The following is a 22,235-nucleotide window of genomic DNA, read 5'->3' on the forward strand; positions in this document are numbered from 1 at the left end:
ACCTCGAGATCAAGTGTTGTGCACTCCACTGACCAAACCAGTAGGTGCCCTTGGAGAATTTACATTTAAAGTAATTACTGATAAGAAGGGACTTAACTTTTCTCATTTTGTTTTTTGTTTTCTATATGCCTTATGACTTCTTTATTCCTTATTTCTTACATTACTGTCTTCATTTGCATTTAGCTGATTTTTTGTAGTGAAACATTTTAATTCTCTTCTCATTTCCTTTGTATATGTTCTAGAACTATTTTCTTTGTGGCTACTATGGGGATTACATTTAATATCCTAAAGTTGAAGCACTCTAATTTGAATTTGTACTAGTTTAACTTCACATACAGAACTCTGCTCCTATACAGTATCATTGCCACCTCCAATTATTGATATTGCAAAATGACATCATTATACATTGTGTGTCCAAAAATATAAAGGAATAATGTTTTTTTATGATGCATCAATCTCTTAAATTATGTAAAAAAACAAAATGTGAAGTTACAAACCAGAGTTATAATGATACTAGCCTTTAGGACTAATAATTCTTTTGTAAACAAAATGTATTAGTATTTTAAATCATGTACAAAACAAGTGGACTTATAAACCATTTATATGATAACACTAGATTTTATAATTGCCCATATATTCACTTTTTCAGAGATCTTTAGTTCTTCATTTGGCTATGAGTTACTGTCTAGTGTCCTATCATTTCAATCTACATGACTCCCTTCAGCATTTCTTGCAATGCAAGTTTAGTGATGAAGAAGACCCCAAGTTTGTTTGTTTGTTTGTTTTATGTAGGAATGTCTTAATTTCTCCCTCACAGTTGGATAGACAGTTTTGCTGATTTTAGGATGCCTGGTTGTCAGGTTGTTGTTGTTTTGTTTTGTGTTTTTCCTTCTATCACTTTGAGTATATCATTTCACTGTCTTCTGGCCTCCAAAGTTTCTGATGAGAAATCTGGTCCTAATCTTATTGAGGATTCCTTGTTTGTGATGTGTCACATCTGTCTTGCTGCTTTCAAGAATCTTTGTCTTTTGACAGTTTGATTACCATCTGTGCCAGTGTGAGTCTCGGAATTTATCTCACTTAAAGTAATTTAAGCTCCTTGGATGTCTATATTCATGAGTTTCATGAAACTTGGGAAGTTTTTAGCTGTTATTCTTCAAATAATCTTTCTGTCCTTCCTGTCTCCTTTCCCCTTTGGGGACTCCCACAATGAGTATGTTCATTTACTTATGGCACTCCACAGGTCCCTTTAGGCTTTATTCACTCTAAAAATTTTTTTTTCTTTCTGTTCCTTGATAATTTCAATTGTCCTGTCTTCAAGTTCACTGATTCTTTCATTTGTTTAATCAGATCTGTCTTTGAATCCCTTTACTGAATTTTAAAAATTTCAATGATTGTACTCTTCAGTTCTAAATTTCTTTTGGGTTCTTTTTAGGTTTCCAATTTGTCCATCATTTTATTGACTTTCTCTATGTCTTCCTTTAGTTTCTTGAACATATTTGAGATAGTTGTTTTAAAATATTTGTTTAAAAAATATTGTTTAGTAGGTTCTCCATGTGATTTTTCACTGAGATAATTTCTGTTGGTTTATATTTTTCCTTTGAATGGGCCATACTATCCCGTTTCTTAATATTAGTTTTTAATTATTATTAGTAGCAGTTCTTTTTCTTTTAAGATTTTATTTTTTGTTTTATTTTTCTAAAGGTTTTATTTATTTATTCATTAGACACACAGAGAGAGAGGCAGAGACATAGGCAGAGGGAGAAGCAGGCTCCCTGCAGGGAGCCCCAGTTTGGGACTCAATCCTGGGATTTGGGGATCATGGCCTGAGCCAAAGGCAGATGCTCAACTGTTGAGCAACCCAGGCTTCCCTTAAGATTTTATTTTTAGGGCAGCCTCGGTGGCCCAGAGGTGTAGTGCCGCCTTCAGCCTGGGGCATGATCCTGGAGACCCGGGATGGAGTCCCATGTTGGGCTCCCTGCATGGAGCCTGCTTCTCCCTCTGCCTGTGTCTCTGCCTCTCTCTCTCTCTCTCTCTCTCTCTCTCTGTGTCTCTCATGAATAAATAAAATCTTTCAAAAAATTTTTTTTTCAAAAAAAAGATTTTATTTTTAAGTAATCTCTACACACAAGGTGGAGCTCAAACCTACAGCCTCAAAATCAAGAGTCACATGTTCTACCAACTAAGCCAGTCAGGCACCCTATTATTAATAGAAGTTCTAAAGTGACCTTGAGAATTGCTTCACTTTTTCAAATTTCTGTTTTCTCACATGTCAGATGGCAATTGTGACATTTTGTCAGTTCAATAAATATTCATTGAGCTCCTCTTGTGTGGCTCCCCCAATTTTTGACACTCTTTCTAGTGAGACATGGGATCTTTTTAATGAGACACTATTTTTCTTTTTCTAAAGATTTTATTTATTTGAGAGAGAGAACGAGTAGTGGGGAGAAGCTGAGGGAGAGAGAGAGAGAGAGAGAGAGAGAGAGAGGCAGACTCCCTGCTGAGCGGGAAGCCCTATGTGGGGCTCAATCCCAGGACCTGGGGATCATGACCTGAGCTGAGGGCAGATGCTCAACTGCCTAAACCACACTAGTGCCCCAATGAGACACTCTTTTTTTTTTTTTTTTTTAAAGATTCTATTGATTTATTTGACAGACAGAGAGAGAGAGAGCATGAGAGAGCACAAGGAGGGGGAGCAATAGACAGAGGGAGAGGGAGAAGCAATCTCCCCATGGAGGAGGAAGCCTGATGCAGGGCTCAATCCAAGGACCCTGGGACATGACCTGAGCTGAAGGCAGATGCTTAACCAAATGAACCACTCCAGGTGCCTCTGAGATACTCTTTTTTGAGCCATGAATATAGGCTCTGATATTGCTTGACCACTAGCATATGCCAGAAATGACATTGTATCAGTTTCCAGGTCAGGCTTTGAAGAACCATTATCTTCCATTTTTTTAAATTTTTATTTATTTATGATAGTCACAGAGAGAGAGAGAGAGGCAGAGACACAGGCAGAGGGAGAAGCAGGCTCCATGCACTGGGAGCCCGACGTGGGATTCGATCCCGGGTCTCCAGGATCGCGCCCTGGGCCAAAGGCAGGCGCCAAACCGCTGAGCCACCCAGGGATCCCCATTATCTTCCATTTTTAATCTCTTGGAACACTCACTCTTGGAATTCAACCACCATGCTATGAGGAAGCTCAAACTACCATGGAGAGACAAGGACCCAAGTCCCCAGTTCAAAGCCCTGGGTGAGCTCTCAACTGACAATCAACACCAACTTATCAGCCATGTGAGTGAGCATCTTGAAAGCAGTCTCTGGTCAGGCTATTACTGCTGATCCCATATAGAATAGAGATGTACTTTATTTATATTACCCAGTTTTAATGATTAATTTATTTAATGTGGAACTGTGTAAGGAAATATAATCTGCACCACATATATAATTTTGTATTTTATAGTAGCCACATTAAAAAAGTAAAAAAAAAATTAAACAGGTGAAATTAATTTTAGAAATCTGCTTTAACCCAATATATCTAAAATGCTATAATTTCAACATGCAATAAAGATAAAAGTTATTTATGAAATATTTTACTTTTCATTTTAAATACTTGATATTTTGGGATGTATTTTACACCTACAATCACATCTCAGTTCAGACTAGCTACATTCCAAATGCTTACTAGCCACATGTGGCTGGTGACTACTATACTGGAGAATGCAATCTTGGAATGAAAGATTTGGAAGGCAAACTACTACATCTCTGCCCCATTTTACAGAGAAGGAAAGTAAGGCACAGAAGGAGGAAGTGACTTGTCCAGGGTTATTTACTGTTGTGGATTGAGTAATAATGCCTCCCACCCCCAAAAAAACCATGTCCATGTCCTAATTCCTGGGACTTGTGAATGTTATCTTATTTGGAAAATAGTTTCTTTGCAGATGTAATTAAGTCAAGGATTTTGAGATGAAGAGATCATCCCAGATTATCTGGCTGAGCTCTAAATCCCATGACCTGTGTCCTTGTAAGGGATACACAGAGGTGATTAGACAGAGGACTTGAAGAGAGACATAGCGAGAGAAGTTCATGTGAAGATGGGGGCAAGGATGGGGTTGATGAGGCCAGAAGCCAAGGAATGCTGACAGCCACAGGAACTTGAAAGAGGCAAGGAAGAAGTCTTCTCTGAGGCCTCCAGAGGGAGTGGGGCCCTGTAGACATCTTGATTTCAGCTTTCTGGCCTCCAGAATTGTGAAAGAATAAATTTCTGTTGTTTTGAGCCTACCTGGTTTGTGATAATTCATTAAGGTACCCCCAGGAAACTAACAACAAAGGTGAAACTTGGATTTAAGAGATCTTGGACTCCATTCCTGGCCAGAGCAACATGCCTCCCCACTGCCTCTGAAATCTTTCAACTGGCCAGAATTCATTCCTTTATTAGCAGAGTTGATGGTGCAGGGGTCTGGTCACCTAGAGAGCCCCTGACAAATCTATAGGGAGCTACTGTCCTTTAGAACCATGTGGCACCATGCTGTGTTGTCACCATCTCTTACTTCATCTACTTCAATGATCTCAACCGCTTCTCCTGCTTCTACTCTATTCCCTCTTTAATCTATTTTCCATACAGTATCTGGAGTAATCTTAAAAACAACGACAACAAAAACAAACAAAAAACCCCAAGCAAGTCATCAGGCCACTTCTCTATTCTCAACTGTCCAATAGCCTCCCATTCACTGGAATGAAATCCAAACTCCTTCCAAGTCTACGATGACCTGCTACCTAATTGATCTTGTCTTGTACCCTTTGTCTCTCCTCTTTCCACTCCAGTCACAGAGGCCTCCTTGCTACTTCTCCAACATGCCAAGCCCTCCTTCTCCTGATCCTTTTGCATTTGCTTGTTTTCTCTGTCTGGAACACTCTACCTTCAGGCAGCCCCATGGCTCACCCTCTCATTTCATTCAGGTCTTTTCCCTTTATGAGAAAGGATATCCCTGTCTGCTGTCACTTTTCATTCCTTTATCATGCTTCATTGTTCTTTACGGCATCAATTTCTACACCACCTGGTACAGATTTGTTAGTTTATTTATTAGGTTATTGTCTATCCTCCCTATTAGACTGTAAGTTCCATGAAGGCCAGACCTTCTGTCTGTTTTATTTAACAATGTGTGGAATAGCATATTGCAGGTGCTCAATAAATTTATTGCTACATGAATGAGTGAATGCATGAGTGAGAGGAGGAATGTAGATTCCGTGTAACCATATCCTGCTTCCTAGAGAAGTCAGAATCTCAAAATTTAGGTGAAATTCTACCGAATATGAACCAAAAAAGTATTTGCTTGGCTGGCTAAAAAAAAAAAAAAAAAAAAAATGCATCCAAGGGCCACCAATTTGAGACTCCTGCTCTAAGGGATCTGGGTCCAATGGCAACTATGTTTCCTCATGCTCAGATGGTATAGACCCTCCAAGAATCCAGTATTTCTTTGGGATCCACCAGCCCTTGCATCTCTAGGCTCTGGCCCCATGAGGTGCTGTTTGTTGTTACAGAGCAAAGTCAACCAGTGCACTTCGTTCAAAAGGCAGGATGTGGGCTGCAAGCTTCCAGCTCATCGGTTCAAAGGAAATCTACTTCAGCAGAGATGTCTCCTGGGATGTTTCCCCAAGCCTCCCAGATTGGCAATGGGGCCTCTTAAAGGACTAATAATAGACAGGCACGTCCAGTTTCCAAAACATGTCAACCTTAAAAGTGAAGGCTATTTTTTCCTCCTTACCTTTGAATTACTATGCAGCAGAGGGACATTCTATTATCACAGCTGCTGCTCTCCACATGCAGCCTAATAATGACTTACCACTCAGGGGCTTCCAGGCGAAATCGTCATAGTGGGACCTGAGCTTCATTAGGCAGAAGTTCTGTGTAGCTGCTTCAACTCCACCCTGCTCTCCTTCACGCCTTCATCACGAACGTACTTTGTAGTTTAGGCTGCCCTAATCTCCATTCGACAACACTGGGACTCTGGGTGCACATATTAATCACTCTGAGCCTCACTGTCTTTATCCATAATGAAAATTCTGGACTTACATGGGGTTGTTGTGGCAAGGACTAAGTAATGCAGTGGAGGTACCGAGCGCTTGATGTTTATTATTACCGAACACCTACAGGACATGGTGAGAGGCAAGGGGCAATGTCCTTTAAGCTTTCATTCACTCACTTATTCACACAGTCACTTACTCATTCAACAAACATTTACTGAGCTTCGAGGAGGTGTCAGGCATGGAGCTTGGCTCTGATGACACAATGGTGAGCAGTGCCTGCTCTCAGAAAGTAGATCTAGTGAAGGAGTTTATAGTCTAATGTAGTGCTGTGTTCCCAGAAGGTGGGGCATGGGGGGTGCAGATATTGAGACACAGTAGGGCGCTACATCACACTGCGTTATCTACTCATCTACACAATTATCATTCTTTTGGTTACCTTTCCATCCTCCCGATTCCATCCAGGAGAGCGTCCCGGTGGATATGAGTGTGCCGTTAGCATCTTTCTAATATTTGTTAATGTCAGTCTCTAACAGATAAAAGAAGGCTTCAGATGCAGATGCTTTGGGCAGGTGGCAGCATCTGGAGAGATTGTACTACTACGGATATCTTTTGCCATTCAAACTAAGAAACCAGAAAGACTTTTTTTTTTTCTTTCCTTTCAGATGGTGCACAAATACGACCAGCGTTTGTGAAGATGGGTCCCCTCACCAGCCCCATTTTACAGTTGAGGAAAGTGAGTCTCTTTGGGGATGGGATGGACAGACGGTATAGGGAGCTCTCTTTTAAATGTTGGGCAAGCAAAGCCAAGAATGGCCTTTGTGGCGGAGATGTATACCTATCGATATATAAACTAAGATTGCTCCTCCCCTACCTCTGCAGTACGTGTGTGCGTCTGTGTGTGTAAGTGTGTGGAGCCACAGGCCTTTCCGAATGAGTGACAGCGGGAGCCCATCCCTCCAGGAGACGCGTGCGGAATGACCAATGGGATGGATGCGGGGTGGACGGGCACCGGTCTCTGCAGAGGCCGGGTGGAATCCGTGGCGCCCACCCTCGCCACCGCGCACCCCCACCCCGAGTCCCCGCCGGTCCTTCCGCGGGGGGCGCCCTCAAGGTGCCCGTCCCGCCCTCCGCCCCTAGTGCAACCCCGGCGCCCCGCAGCGGGGAGGCGGCGGGCTCAGGTCCGGGCATCGCAGGCTGCGGGCCCCGCGCCGCAGCGCTGCGGCTCGGAGCGCTTCGCCTCGGGGTGCCAATATGCAAAGCAGCTGGCGGCGCTGGGCGGGGCCCGGGCGCCATGCAAATGAAGGGGGCGGGGCCCGCCGTGGCCCCGCCTCCCTCCCCCGCAGCTGGGGCCAGCGGTGCCTCGCGCAGCTGGACGAGCGGCGGCAGCTGGGCGAGTGACAGCCCCAGCTCCGCGCGCCGCGGCGGCCAGAGCGGCGCAGGGGAAGCGCCCGCGGCCCCGGGCGGCAGCAGCGGCCGCCTCCTCGCGCGCCTCCCGGGCCCGCCGCCCGCGGCCCCGCGGCCCCGGGGCCGGCACCTCTCGGCTCCCGCTCCCCGCGCGCAAGATGGCTGACCCGGCTGCGGGGCCGCCGCCGAGCGAGGGCGAGGAGAGCACCGTGCGCTTCGCCCGCAAAGGCGCCCTCCGGCAGAAGAACGTGCACGAGGTGAAGAACCACAAATTCACCGCCCGCTTCTTCAAGCAGCCCACCTTCTGCAGCCACTGCACCGACTTCATCTGGTGAGAGCGCGCGGCGCAGGGCACCCTCCCGGGGCCCCGGACGCCCGGGTGCCCAGTCCTGCGCCCCCCCTCCCCCTCCCCCTCCCCCCCCGGCCCCCGCCCCGGCCCCCGCCCCGGCCGCGGGGCGCCTCCTTGCCCGGTCTCCCCCGCAGCCCCCTCGGGAGCGCCCCGGGGCCGTGGCGCGGGCGCCGGCTCTGCACCTGCTCGGAGCGCGGGGTGGCCGTCCCTGGCCCCTGGGGGGGCAGCGCCTCGAGTGCCCGCTCGCCGGGCTTCCCCGTCTCCCCGCCTCCTTCCGGGCCCGCGGCGCCTGTACCCCCTCCCCTGCTTTCCGGGGGCAGCGCCCTGGGTGTCCTCTCTCTGCCTTCCCGCGGGCGCGGGGCATCCTCTGCTCCCCTCCCGTGTCTCCCGCCTGGCGCCCTGGGTTATCGATGGTTGCGCTTCCCTGCGGGCCACGGGTCCCCTTCGCGCTCCTCAGTGTCCCCTTCGCGTTTCCCCTTCGCGTCCCTGCGGGGACTTTTCTCCCCCGTCGCCCTGGGCTGGGGGAGCCTTTTCTGTCTCCCCAGTTCCCCCAGGGAACTCCACCGCCTCGGGGTCTCTCTCTCCTCCTCCGTCTGGATCCGTCTGGATGCGTCTTTATCGCTTCTCGTTCCCCGAAGGTCCTCGGGCATCTCTGTGGGCAGACCTCCCGCCTGCCCCCCACTTCCCGCGACGGAACCGCTCCCCCCATCCCGCCACCTGGTGGTCGCAGCCTCCTTTCTTCTGCCTTCCGAGGGGAGGTGGGGGTTACCGCTCAGCTGCCCCCTTCCCCCAAAGGCGGAAGACTCTTGGGCACCCGCCTGCGGCTGGGAGGTTGCACCTGGGGTAGAGAGGCCGGGGAAGGGGGGAACTAGCCGGTGGCTGGGCCCCTAGGGCTGCCTGACGTGCCTCTTTCTGCCTTTGCAGGGGCTTCGGGAAGCAAGGATTCCAGTGCCAAGGTAGGCTGTGGGGCTCCGGGAATGCCTTTTGTGGAAGAGATGGTGAAAACACTTTCTAGAAGTGACTGAGTTAGGCAGAAGGCGAAGGACAGAGTGACCTGCCAAGCTGGGACTGTACCACCGCAAAAGGGCCCTTTGAAGGGCTGTGTGTGCAGGCAGTGATGCTCCATCCAGGAAAGGCGGGTGGAGCCAGAGGCCCTACCTGCCAAGGAAGAGCGTGCACCCTTTCTCCCTTCCTGGCAGCAAAGCGTCCAGTTCTGTCTCCTGAACCTATCCCGCTTGGTCAGTCTTGCTTCTGGAGCAAGGGTCCCCAGGGGCCATTTCTGGGAGGACGCCCTCCTCTCCCTAATTCCTGCTCACTCGCCCTTGCTCATCTCGCAGAGTGAGGTTCTGTCCCTTCCCCTGCTTCACAGAAGTCTCCACAGGTGGCTGCTGCCTCTGCATATGGTGCATCCCCTGGAAGGGTGACTGTGGGTGTCCCCTGGGCCTCCTCTCTCCCCAAAAAAGGTCACTCCAGATGGGGTGCTTCTCAGACATGGGTTTAAATCGCCCTTTCTATCTTCTGGCTGCATACAGGAAGGACTCCAAGTGACTGGCAACCTGGGTCCTTGCACCTGGTTCGAGGTCCTTGACCCTAGCCAGGGATGCTCAACCTCGTGGTGACTTTTAACCGTGTGCAAGGTGGCCTTGGCCGTCTCTGGTTGTAAATTCACCCTCCAGGGTCAAGTTGCCTATGGACCTATTTAGCCTTTGGGCTGTCGAACATTTTTTGAATTTGATGTCAACCTTTAGAACCGGGAGATTTTACCCAGATACTTGAATTTTCAGCTTCCAGTTTGCGAAGATTTGGTCCCACTTTCTTGTTGGAACAGTCATCTGGAGCTATTTTCATAGACGGGGCGTACATTCACCATTTCATCCCAGTCCTTCCCAGCTGGGCTTGTTTCACCAGTTTCTGGCTCCTGTAGACATTTGAGTTTGCAACTAATGTTCTGGAAATTTTTTTTCCCTCCCCAATTTTTGGCCAGATGTGGTTGAGTTTGGGGAGAACTGTCTCATTTCTGGAGTGTGTCGTAGGGGTACATTGACTGCCCTGGGGAACTGGGTTTGATCAGAAGAAAGCATTAAGCCTTCAAGAGTCAGAGATGTGACTTAGCTGTGTCTGTGGTGTTGTAGCACTCCACCCTCCAGGGAAAAGTCAAGTGATCCCTGGTGAGTGTGGGTGGCATTGTCAGTTGTACAGGATGCTGGCAGCATGGCACTGCCGTCTCAGAAGACTTGTAGGTTCCCTCCCTCACCTGAGATCCAGGGAAGAGCTGGCTCATCCAGTGAACCTTGCAGACCTGCCCAGCCTCTCTTACCAAGGAGTAGAACCCCAGTCTCACGCTCTGCACCAGAGGACTTCCCAAATCCCTTTATTATTTTTTTCAGCTTTATATACTCTTTTTAAAATTTTATTATTATTTTAAAAATATTTATTTATTTATTTGACAGAGAGAGAGAGAGAGAGAGAGAGCACAAGCAGGGGGAGCAGCAGAGGGGGAGGGAGAAGCAGGCTCCCTGCTAAGCAGGGAGCCTGATGTGGGGACTCCATCTCAGGACCCCGGGGTCATGACCAGAGCTGGAGGCAGATGCTTAATGGACTAAGCCACCCAGGCGCCCCTATTGTATTATTATTTTAATCGAAGTACAATTAATTTACAATGTTATATTAGTTTCACATCTTCCCAAATCCCTTTAAAGTAGCAATAGCTTAGAATCTGTTGCAAACAGTTAGATTGTTTCCTAGAACTTTGGCCCCTAAAGCACAATACCAGTGGCATCTTAGTGCTGGAATGTGTAGATGATCTTTGAGGTTACCTTTCACTTTCATGAATGAGTTTCTGTCTTTGTCGCTTGCTGGGATTGGGGGTGAATTTTGAACATTTTTACTGCTACTTTCCCACCTGCTCTGTAGTTACTGATGCTTGGGGCAGGCACTCTGGAATGTGTAGGTGATAACAGGAGATCCTGTTTTTCAAAACCTGGAAAGTGGTAGGAATTTTCTGGTGTAGTAAGAGTACAGCGGAATTAAACTTTCTAATCAAATATGGCAACTTTAGAAGTAGACAGTACTTACTATTTTATCAGCTTTCTTTTTCTCTTCTCCCTGAGAGGCAGTGTAGGGTAGCGGGTGTATGTACAGGCCATCAGGCAGGTCACTGTGGTTTTGAATCTTGGCTTTTGGGACTTCCCAACCATCTTATTTAGCTCAGATTCCTTGTCTATAAAATGGGTCCAATAAATAGTACCTACTTTAAAAAGTTGCTGTGTAGGGGCACTTGGGTGGTTCAATTGGTTAAACATCTGACCCTTGATTTTGGCTCAGGTCATGATCTCAGGGTCCTGAGATCGAACCCGGATGTTGGGCTCCACACTGGGTGTGGAGCCTGCTTGAAATTCTCTCTTCCTTCCCTATCCCTCCCCTGCTGCATGCACATGTACTCTCTGTTTCCCCAAAATAAAAAAAAAAAATCTTTTAGAAAAAGTACACCTGATTAAAATGAGTTCCACATTTTATAGAGAATATGTATGGTTTTATTCCTTCAGTTAAGTCAGCAGTCCAGAGCCCAGGGTGGGTCCTAGTTTCTTCCAGTTTTCAGTTCCACCATCCAGAAGTGACACTTATCCCATAGTCCAAGATGCTAGACTATCTAGTCATCACATCTTTATTTCAGCTAGCAGGAAGGAGGAAAGCGTAAAAGAAAGGCAAAGGCCATATGCTCACTGTCACTTATGGAAGTTGCTGCAAGATACTTCTGCCTATATGCTGTTAGCTAGGACTTAAGCTTAATCACACACCACACCTAACTACAAATCACACACCCACACCTAACTACATGAATGGACAATGTAATGTTAATTCCAGGTAGCCCTCTTTTGGGCTACAAGTTAGGGCAGGGAGTTCTTCCATTTCAAAAATAGAAGGGGAGGGGCATCTGGGTGGCAAAGTCCCTTGATCATCAGACTCTTGGTTTTGGCTCAGGTCGTTGATTGCAGGATCATGGGATTGAGCTCCGTGTTTGGTTTGTGCTCAACGTGGAGTCTGCTTAAGACTCCCTCTTCCTCTGCCCCTACCTTTTTAAAAAACAAAACAAAACATTTCTTTCAATTTATTTATTCATAGAGGCACACACACAGAGAGAGAGGCAGAGACACAGGCAGAGGGAGATGCAGACACCACGCAGAGAGCCTGATGTGGGACTCGATCCAGGGTCTCCAGGATCACGCCCTAGGCTGCAGGCAGCGCCAAACCGCTGCGCCACCAGGGCTGCCCTTTTTTTTTTGTTTTAAGATTTTATTTATTTATTCATGAGAGACACAGAGAGAGAAGCAGAAACATAGGCAGAGGGAGAAGCAGGCTCCCTGTGGGGAGCCCAATGTGGGACTCGATCCCAAGACCCTGGGATCATGAACTGAGTCAAAGGCAGATGCTCAACCACTGAGCCACCCAGGCATCCCCTGCCCCTACCTTCTGTGCTCTCTCGCACTTTCTCTCAAATAAATCTTTAAAAAAGTAGAAGGGGAGAGGGGGTATAATTTGCACTATCTTTGGGTAGGAGGTATGTAGGATAATCCTCAGGTGGGGAACCCACAGAGTCTCCATGCTCCCTTGTGCTGTCATGGAAATTGGGGGTGCTGGGATGGGTTGAGGGAGGAAAGATGGAAAGTCTATCAACCATGGGAAATTAGGGATTTCTGTGTGCCCAGGGGAGCTTTAGACTTCCTTGTTTTTGTACTGCTAGAGGATAGAATTCTAGATTGACTGCCACATGATTTTTCCCCTTTTGTTACCACTCTATTTTCTATAAAACCATTCCGTGAGGTAGTCTATGAATGTCTGATGACAGGCACTGGGGCCGAGCGTCCCTATTAAGAAACTGACTAAATTCTAGATGAGAAGTGGGACCCCTCAGAGAAGCAAGGCAGATTTTCCTCTAAAGCATTCTTTAGAGGACACCAGAACCTTCATTTGTGCATTAATTGTAATGAAGACAAGCCTTTGGGTGGAATTAGACTCTTAACCCCAAGAAGCTTTTGCAATTTGGCAGAGAGAACTTTTTCTTTGAAAGGAAGTTACTTTAGTAGGAATAGGGAGGCAATAAAATTTAGAAATTCAGAATTAATAGCATGGGGTTGGAGTCAGAACTGGATTTGAATCTCTGCTCTGCCACCTACTTGCTGTGTAAGCTTGGGTAAGTCACCCACCCATAGTGGCCTCAGTTTCCTGACCTGTAAAATGGGGGCTAATGGTACCTACCTCATAGGGTTATGGTGAGCACCAAAGTATAAGAGAAATATCCACAGTATCTGTGACTCTAAGTGAGATGATCATTATTACTTGGTTTGTGGTAGGAAACTGTGTCAAAGTGGGACAGAGTTCATTCTGGAAGTCATTGAATGACTAGGCTGCTTTCGTGTATTTAGGTAGGTTTTATTCTCAGGTGTGTTTCTTCATAGACTTTGGGTAACACCAATGAGTGCCCTGCTCAGCGTCTGGGCCCAGCCAGCCAGGCTCATTCGGATTTTCTTTTCTCACCCTTTCCTTGTGAGAAAGATCTCAACTTGTCAGGGACTCTCTAGAAAAACCCCAACATGCTAGTTTTCTGACTATGAAGACCTAACAGGGATGATTATAATGAGTAAACCAGTGCTTCGCCTTCCTGTGTAGATCAGAAAACATGTTTTTTAACATTTTAATAGAAGTTATTCTTTAAAAACCCCAAAATGTTGGGGTGCCTGGGTGGCTCATTTGGTTAAGTGCCTGCCTTTGGCTCAGGGTCCTGGGATAGAGCCCCATGTCAGGCTCCCTGCTTTGCTCAGGGGAGAGTCTTACTCCTTCTCCTTTTGCCCCTAATCACATGTGCACGTGTGTGCTCTCTCTCTCAAATAAATAAGATCTTAAAAAAAAAAAAAAAACAAAACCCAAAAAACCAAACCAAACCAAACCCCCAAAATGTTGCATGAATTCAACCATTGCTGTTTTCATCAACATCAACTCTATGGAATACAAGTTTATTTTAGTCTGTAGTCAACTCATATAGATTGAAATATGCTCTTATTAAAAACAACAATCAGGGGTGCCTGGATGGGTCAGTCGGTTAAGTGTCTGACTCTTGATTTCAGCTCAGGTCATGATCTTAGGGTTAGAAGACTAAGCCTTGCGTTGGGCTCTGTGCTAGGCGTGGAGCCTGCTTAGGATTCTCTCTCCCTCTCTGTCTCTCTGTTCCTTCTCCCTACTTTCTTGCTCTTTCCCCTCTCTAAAAATAGAATAAAATAAAATAAAATAACAATCAAAGCTGAATCAAAGGTTATTTTATTTTTGGCGTAGTTTTCCCTGGCAACTTACGACATGATAACCTATACTTCAGGGTGAACTTTCTCAGTAAAAGTCATAAAGAGGCCTTTTTTTTTTTTTTTTTTTTTTTTAAAGTACAATCACTAAGTCAGGCTGCAAGCTACTGAAGGTTGCTTCTATTCCATTTCCCTACCTTCTCAAAAGCAGATCCCAGAGGTTTGTGCGTGAAATTCCACTCACCTCTTAGCTTTTTCTGACTGTGTCCTGAGGGTTCTGTGTGGATAAAAGGCAGAGGCTTTTTGACTTTGTATTTGATGGTTTTTATTTTTTTTTTTTATTTTTTCCACCTGAAGTGGGATTTCGGGCCCCAAATCCCAAATGAAATAAAAATCTTTAGGTGAGTTAATGCCGGGTTTTAAAAAGGAGGGCTAGTGTGTTGGAGAGGCAACAGTAAATTCATCTTGAGCTGTAGAGCACTCAGGGCAAGCTGGAAGCTTTGTCACTGGGCAACAGAATGCCTTTCTAAGTAAATATGGAAAATACGACCTTTGGAAATGTAGTTGATATGATACACACGTTCTTAGAAACTAATTTTAAAAAATATGTTGTTTCTGAATACTAGCGATATTGCAAGTGTCTTAAAGTAACTGTCTAGAACCATATGCAGCATGTTTATGGTGTATTTGGGTCAAGAAAGAAAAAAAAAATAACAGAGAAAGTAATTGGCAGAGGATGAACCGAAGATTTGAAAATAATTTACACGTATGCTTGTTATTGGAGTCCCCCTCTATTCTTTCTCTTTTTCTGCCTAGCTTTCTGTTTCTGTTTCTGCATCTGCACACACACACACACGTGTGTAAATACACATATATGTAAATACATCAGTGTGTCACATTTTTGAGAATATGCATCTCCTTTTGATAGTTTTCAGGTATAGGTAGTTAAATTAATAGGTACAATTGAAAATCTGCTCTGATCTTTTGACTTTGCAGTCCAATTAATTTTGGGGTGGACAAAGGGATCAGGCTGTAAATAAAGTTCATCATCTCTGGCTGATGCATTAAAAAACTTGGTCTCTTATCATTTTTGGCATTTGATCTAGTATCATAGATTCTTTGACTTGACTCATCGTGTCTGTGATGTTATAGATAATTGGCACTTTTATAGAATATACAAAATCCACCATGTTTACATGTGCCATTTCAAGGTTTGATGGGTGCTTGAAAATCTGGTAGGAAATTTATATACTTACTACATGCATTTACCCATCCATCATTCCATGTATCCATCCATCCTTACAAAAAAGTAACACTCATTGAGTTCTATGTGTCAGGAACTATTTTAAATAGTGGGAATACATGGATGAATGAGATTGAGAAGATCGTAATGGCATGGAGCTTATGATGTAATGGAGAGATAAAATATTCTACGAATCATTGCACCAATATTTAATTTTACTTTTTGTGAAGTACTTTGCAAAGAATGTACAGGGTGCTGTGAGAATTTATAAGGGGATGTTAGCCTAGGCAATGGTTGGGGTGGAGTTAGGGTATTCTTTGGTCAGAGAATTAAAAACCAAAACCAAAACCAAAAGGCAAAAAACTTCCCATTCTCTGAAGTAATTGGAGAAAGTCTGAGTTGCCAGGGGGCCAGAGCTAAAAAATCTGTGTTGTGAAACTGCTCATATCCTGGATAAAGATACACAGAAGGTCTTATCTCTGTGATATTCTGTAGAGGGGATGAGTCTTGTGCCATGGTCACAAGTAGGATGAATATTTGGTAGAATTACTTTAAGACAGCTTCTCTCTCAGTTCCATGGATAATTTCATCCCCTCTTAGCTAAGACTCAGATAATGAGCTGGCTTCCTTTGTATGTAGGGGTTGCATTTTGAGGTGGCTCTTCTACAGCAGAAAAATCAGACCATTTCAGAGGTGGAGGAGCAAGTCTGAGCTGACAGGTTGAGAATAAATAAAAAGACAGAGTAAAGAAGGTCAGTGAGAGGCATCTGAGCAGACAGCCAAGTTTTTAGGGGTGCAAGATTATCCACATTGCCTCCCAGATAACCTTCCTTACCCTCCGTCCAGGTCTGATGGTCTCTGACCGTTCATTCCTTTGATTTGGGCAGTGTTTTCTCTCATTTGGAAGACAATTTGTTTGTAGTTTCACAATAAGCCCCTTTGAATCACATATAGAGAACCATCCTCGGTCATTTACTTCCCTCTTTCTGATTTCATCAAGGGGAAGGTCTTGGTTTGGTGCTAACACATCTTTAACGCCTATCTAACACAAATCTGGGCACCTAGAAAATGTTCTTTACTTTTTATCATGAAAAAACTAAAGGAAATTATGGGAACATAAGGATCTGTTAGTTTCTACTTATAAACTATCTCCTCCTCCTTCTCCCTCCCCTTTTGCCTAATGGTGAGCTCCTCCCGGTCTCCCTCTGGGGGCCCAATTTCCTACTGGTTATTACTTCTTATGAAGAGAGAAGGAGACTTCCTGGTCTTTCCTGGAAATGGCTGGTGTTGGAAGAAAGCTTGATGTAGCAGAGGATTGAAAGACACCGTGATTACAGGCTCCAATGGGGCTTAGAAGAGATAGCAGCTTTGATTCAGGATCTTTTAATATTTAATTAAATTAAATCAAATTAATTTATTTTTAAAGATTTTATTTATTTATTCATGACACACACACACACACACACACACACACACACACACACAGAAGCAGAGACACAGGCAGAGGGAGAAACAGGCTCCATGCAGGGAGCCTGATATGGGACTAGATCCCAGGTCTCCAGGATCAAGCCCTGGGCTGAAGGCGGCACTAAACTGCTGAGCCACCCGGGCTGCCCAAGATCTTTTAATATTTTAATATTAATACTGTTATTGTTGGCTAATACCTTTTCATTGTCCTTTGTCCTGCTTGTCTGTGTCTCCTGGATGTTGTCTTTTCCCTTAGCCTACATGCAGAATGTTGCCCTATTGAGTTAGAAGAGGAACTCAAAAGTGGACTAGGAGGGTTCAGATGCCCTCTGTTGAGGGCATTTGCTAAGTAGATGGAAATAAACTTAGCAATAACCATATTCTTGGGTTGGGGGGAAGCGGGATTGGGTGGGGGGAGATTCTTTCTTCTTTTGTCTTGCCATTGCCCAGTGACCAGACTTTGGGTTTCTAGGTAGGCAGTATAAATTGAATTGAGAGTGCAAGGCTCAAAAATCAGATAGGCTTGATTTCAAATCCTGCTCTGTCTCTATGACTCTGTGACCCTGGGCTGGTGAAATATGATCCTGCTTGATCCAACCATCTATCTATCCGTCCATGTACCCACTGATCCACCAATCCATTTATCTATCCACTCAGCCATTTTTCTATCCATTATTCATTCATCCGTCCATTCATTCACCCAGCCACCCATCCGTTCCCCATCCATCTGCCCATCTGTCCTTTCATTCAACAAATAATTTATTGAGTGCCTACCACATACCGGGTGCTGTTTTAGGCACTGGGACTAGAGCAGTGAACCAGAGTCCCTACCCTCCTGGAATTTACATTCTAGTGGAAGAACAGCAATTAAGAAATACAATGTATAATGTCAGGTTGCAATTGAAGAGACATAAGACACCAGCCTTGCCCTGGAAGATCTTCCTGGTCTTTTGGGGGGAGGAGAGCATGTGGCCAGTTAGTTCCGGCACATAAAGGAGAAGTGGGGCGGCATCCTTACTCCTGGGAGGGGTGGAGACGATGCCACAGAGGAGGTGACATTTGGGAACAGTCTTACAGCAGGAGTAGGAGTTCCTAGATTGACAAGCTGGGGGCTGGGGAGGGTGTTTCAGGCAGAGGGCAGCTCGAGTTGGCACACGGAAAGACAGGACAGGGCACATGCAGGGAACAGGAAGGAGGGTGTGTGGTGGAGGCGGTGGCAATTGGAGATAAACGTCATCTAGGAGGGTTTCGATTTTGTGAGGGCAGGACAGTGACTAGGAAGCGCTTGTTGTCATTGTTTTAAGGCAGGATGTGCGAGGGTGAGTGAAGTGGCCAAATATTTGAAAAAGAGTAGCATGAAGTGCATTTGAGACAACGATTGCCATGACTCAGATCCTGAAATCCCAGGCTTGTGGGGTTGGAGGGCAGGTGCCATGTACTGAAATGACCATTTAGAAGCAGAGGCGAAGGTGTGTGTGGGGGGGTGTCACCGGAGCTTGTAGGTGCCGCTGCTATTTTTCACCTCGTAGAGAGGCATTTGGATTTTTGTGTCAGTCATATTGTTGATTGTTCTATTTCGGGAGGTGGTTACTGGGTTATTTTTATGGTTCTAACAATAGGGATATCTCTCTTCACCGCATCCTTAGGCAGAGAGGGCCATGGAAATGATTTTTCCTCTGAAAGGAATCCTCCCACTCCCTTTCTCCATCTCTGCTGCTGTCACTTATCCAGCACGTGTTAATTAAGCACACACTTCATGGGTGGCCGAGAGTTTGTGCCTTAGAGACTGTAAGGTATTGGTTCCAATCTTGGTTTCTTGATACGGGACCTTGAATGTATTACTTATACTCTGAGCTTTTGTTTCTTTAGAGGTAAAAGGAAGTAATAATATCTTGTTGATAGGGCACACATCAAGTGTATCCTGAGTGCCTTGCCTGGCCTACAGTGAGCACTTGATAAATACCGGCTATTTCCACTATTTCTAGGGTTGGGCACTGTCTTGTGCTGACTTGATAATTCTGTTGGGGAGGCCAGAGCAGTGCTCCTGAACCAAGGGCTTGATGCAAGAACGAATGCGTTCACACATTGTGGGCAACTGCATTAGGTGCGACTTAACAATGTTTCTGAGCCCAGAACTCTTAGCGGGGGTCAGAGCCGTGGTAGGAACATGGGTGAGCAACAGTGCTTTCTATGCAACAGTTTCCTGGCTTTCGATGCTTTAATTTGTGGGAAACCTCCAAAGCTGAATTGAGATCTGTGATCGTCCCATCTGCTGTCTTCATTTTGAAAATGTGTTGATGGCATTTCAACTTTAAATAGATTTCTGACCATTTCACTTTTTAAATTTTGAGTTCCCTTCATCCTCCAGATGGAATGTTTACGTGCTCTTTTGGGTTGAAGGAGAAGCTGCCAAATAATGTGGGTGAAGGTGGAGGGTGAAGTCTGTGGGACTGTTCTTGTCTTGTGATGGTGGGGTTGGTGATTTTTATGAGATAGCCCTACTCTGAAGATGTTCCTTCTCTCCCTAAAGGTGGGGGTTATTATTTAGAATTTTGGCAGTGCTGCAAATGAGAATCTTTTTTTTTTTTTAAAAAGATTTTATTTATTTATTCATGAGAGACACACATTGAGAGAGAGAGAGAGAGGCAGAGACACAGGCAGAGGGAGAAGCAGACTCCATGCAGGGAACCTGATGTGGGACTTGATCCCGGGACTTCAGGATCACATCCTGGGTTGAAGGCAGGCGCTAAACTGCTGAGCCACACAAGGATCCCCAGTGCAAAGGAAAATCTTGATAAGTTATCTGGCTTTGTTATTTTTTTAATAAAATGTGTGTGGCAAAATTTATGGTTGGGAGTATTGATGAATTCTTTCTGGGCCAAATAGTGTACTTAGGGTAGTAAGATTGGCATATAGAGTGGTAAGGGACTTCTTTGTATTTTCTTCGTCCTTCAGTTAGATATTATCTTTTGATGACTGCTTTTCTCTCCTTCCCAGGATTGAGTCTAGAATCTTTTTTTTTTTTTTTTTTTAAGATTTATTTACTTATTTGAGAGAGAGAGAGAATGTGCAAGCAGGCAGAGGGAGAGGGAGAGACTCTTAAGCAGACTCCATGCTGAGCATGGAGTCCCAATGCAGGACCTGATCCCATGACCCTGAGATCATGATCTGAGCTGAAATCAAGAGTTGGATGCTCAGCTGACTGAGCCACCCAGGCACCCCAAGTCCAGAATCTTTTAACATGAGTTATAAGTCTTTGTCTGTCCTGGGTCCTCAGGAACCTTGCTTGTACCTCCCTTTTAATCACTTTTCACTTTCTAGCTGAAGACCCAATTGGTCTTCCTCAATCAGGATATACTCTTGCCTGCCCCAGGGCATTTGCATTTGTTCTGTCTTCAGCTTCAATTGCTCTTTCCCCTCCTCTTCCCCAACTTGCCTCCTCTCCTTCTTCAGAACTTACCTCAATGTCACTTCTTCAGAGAAGCCTTTCCCTGATTTTCCAAATCAGGTTCCCCGTTGTACAAAACCCCTTGTCAGTTTTATGTTTTATAATGATCAGTTTGAGTGTTTAGTCTTGACTGTCAGTTTCATCAGAGTAGGGGCCACATCTATCTCATTTCCTGTTGTCTCTGAGCCAAATCTGGCTTGTAGGATGTGCTCAATAAACACATATTGAATGAATGAATGGTATAGGGGAGAAATGACTAGAGAGGGAGTTATCTGATTTTTTTTAAAAGATTTTATTTATTTGAGAGAGTGAGCATGAGACAGAGCATGAGCAAAAGCAGAGGGAGAAGCAGACTCCTCTGCTGATGAGGGAACCCGATGTAGGGCTCGATCCCAAGATCCTGGGATCATGACCCAAGCCCAAGCCAGATGCTTAACTGAGCCACCCAGGTGGCCCTGATTTGGGTTTTGGTGCTAGTTTTCTTTCTTTCTTTTTTTTTTTTTTTTTTTGGTGCTAGTTTTCTATGGCTTGATCTGTTATTTTTTTTTTTTTAAGATTTTATTTATTTATTCATGAGAGACACACACACACACAGAGGCAGAGACACAGGCAGAGGGAGAAGCAGGCTCCATGCAGGGAGGAGCCTGATGTGGGACTTGATCCCAGGACCCTGGGATCATGACCTGAGCCAAAGGCAGGTGCTCAACCACTGAGCCACCCAGGCATCCCCAGGCTCTGATTATTTTTGTTTGAACTCCCTTCCTCCTAGAATTGCCCTTACTAGAGCCTGTTGAGAAGTGATTTTCAGAAGTATGTGGATGATTTGGGGCACAGCCTCATGCTCTGTCCATGTTTCTCTGTGAAGATAAATAGCCCCTCCACTTAAGTCTGTGCCCTTGTTCATTATGGACCCTGGTGGACTGAAGTGAAAAGAATTTCCTCTCACATAATATATGCTGGAAGCCACCTCAGTTGCCTATCAGCAGAATAGTGGGTACCTGATGGAATGTCATATAGCAATGAACAGGAGCAACCTACAGCTACATGTAACGTAGGTGACTCTCCCAAGCATAATGTGAACTAAAAAGGCTAGACATAATACCTTCTGTATGATTCTGTTCACTGGAAGTTTAGGAGCAGGCGAAAGTAATTACAGGGGACAGAGGTTAGGATGGTGATTACCCTGGGAGGAACTGGTGGGGATTGAGAGAAGCTTCTGGGATGATTTGGCTGCTGGTTACATGGATGCATTCAGATTGTGACATTTCATTGAACTGTATACTTGTGCCTACTTTTCTGTTACTATAGTTTAATAGAATATTTAAAAAGTAAGTGTAGGGGTGCCTAGGTGGCTCAGATGGTTAAGCATCCACTTTTGGCTTGGGTCATGATCCCAGGGTCCTGGGATTGAGCCCCACTTTGGGTTCCCTCCTCAACAGGGAGTCTGCTTCTCCCTTTCCCTCTGCCTCTCCCCCTGTTTGTGCGTGTGCGCTCTCTCTCTCTGATGAATAAATAAAAAATCTTGAAAAAAAAGCAAGTGTAAATCACTGAGGCTGAACCTCAAAAATATTAGTTGGGACTTTTTTTAGTTTTACTCACAGAAGTGATATCCGTACAGAAGACAAGCACCTTCTGGACTCACCCTTTGAGGGATGGTGCCGTTTGCCTTCTTGGGGGGGACATCTGCTTCTTATTTCACTGTTGCCCATCAGTTGCAAACTGTAGAACGAGGAAGCCAGGGCACTCTGACAAATTTCCCATCAAATAATGTAGTTCTATTAATACCCGGAACACTTGAGCTTCATAAACTGTTTTTAGGGCTTGCATTTGAAAAAGCCTATACTAGTTTAGGTATTAGTACGAATCTGTTAAAGCTGCTATAACAGATAAGCCTTAAAATCTCTGTGCTTGACAGAAAGGGATTTCTTCCTTTCTCACAGATCGGTGCAGGTGATTCTGGTCAGTTTTGCACATGGTCATTTAGGACTCCAGCTTTCTTTCCATTGGCCC

At 45.2% G+C, this 22,235-nt stretch overlaps 1 protein-coding gene across 2 annotated transcripts in view; it reads left to right on the forward strand.

Annotated features, from left to right (window-relative positions):
* The first annotated feature begins 7,555 nt into the window (after positions 1–7,555).
* The window catches only part of PRKCB (protein kinase C beta), a 324,641-nt gene continuing 309,961 nt past the window's right edge, over positions 7,556–22,235 (forward strand). The window contains exons 1-2 of one of the 2 annotated variants that reach the window (XM_072836199.1): positions 7,556–7,759; positions 8,702–8,733. In XM_072836199.1, coding sequence (XP_072692300.1) covers positions 7,587–7,759; positions 8,702–8,733 — 205 coding nt within the window. In that variant the 5' untranslated portion in view covers positions 7,556–7,586. The remainder of the gene's footprint in view (positions 7,760–8,701; positions 8,734–22,235) is intronic. The other variant, XM_072836200.1, reaches the window with a different exon arrangement.

The sequence above is a fragment of the Canis lupus genome, chromosome 8 (genome assembly GCF_048164855.1).
Source record: "Canis lupus baileyi chromosome 8, mCanLup2.hap1, whole genome shotgun sequence".
NCBI classification, from domain to species: Eukaryota; Metazoa; Chordata; class Mammalia; order Carnivora; family Canidae; genus Canis; species Canis lupus.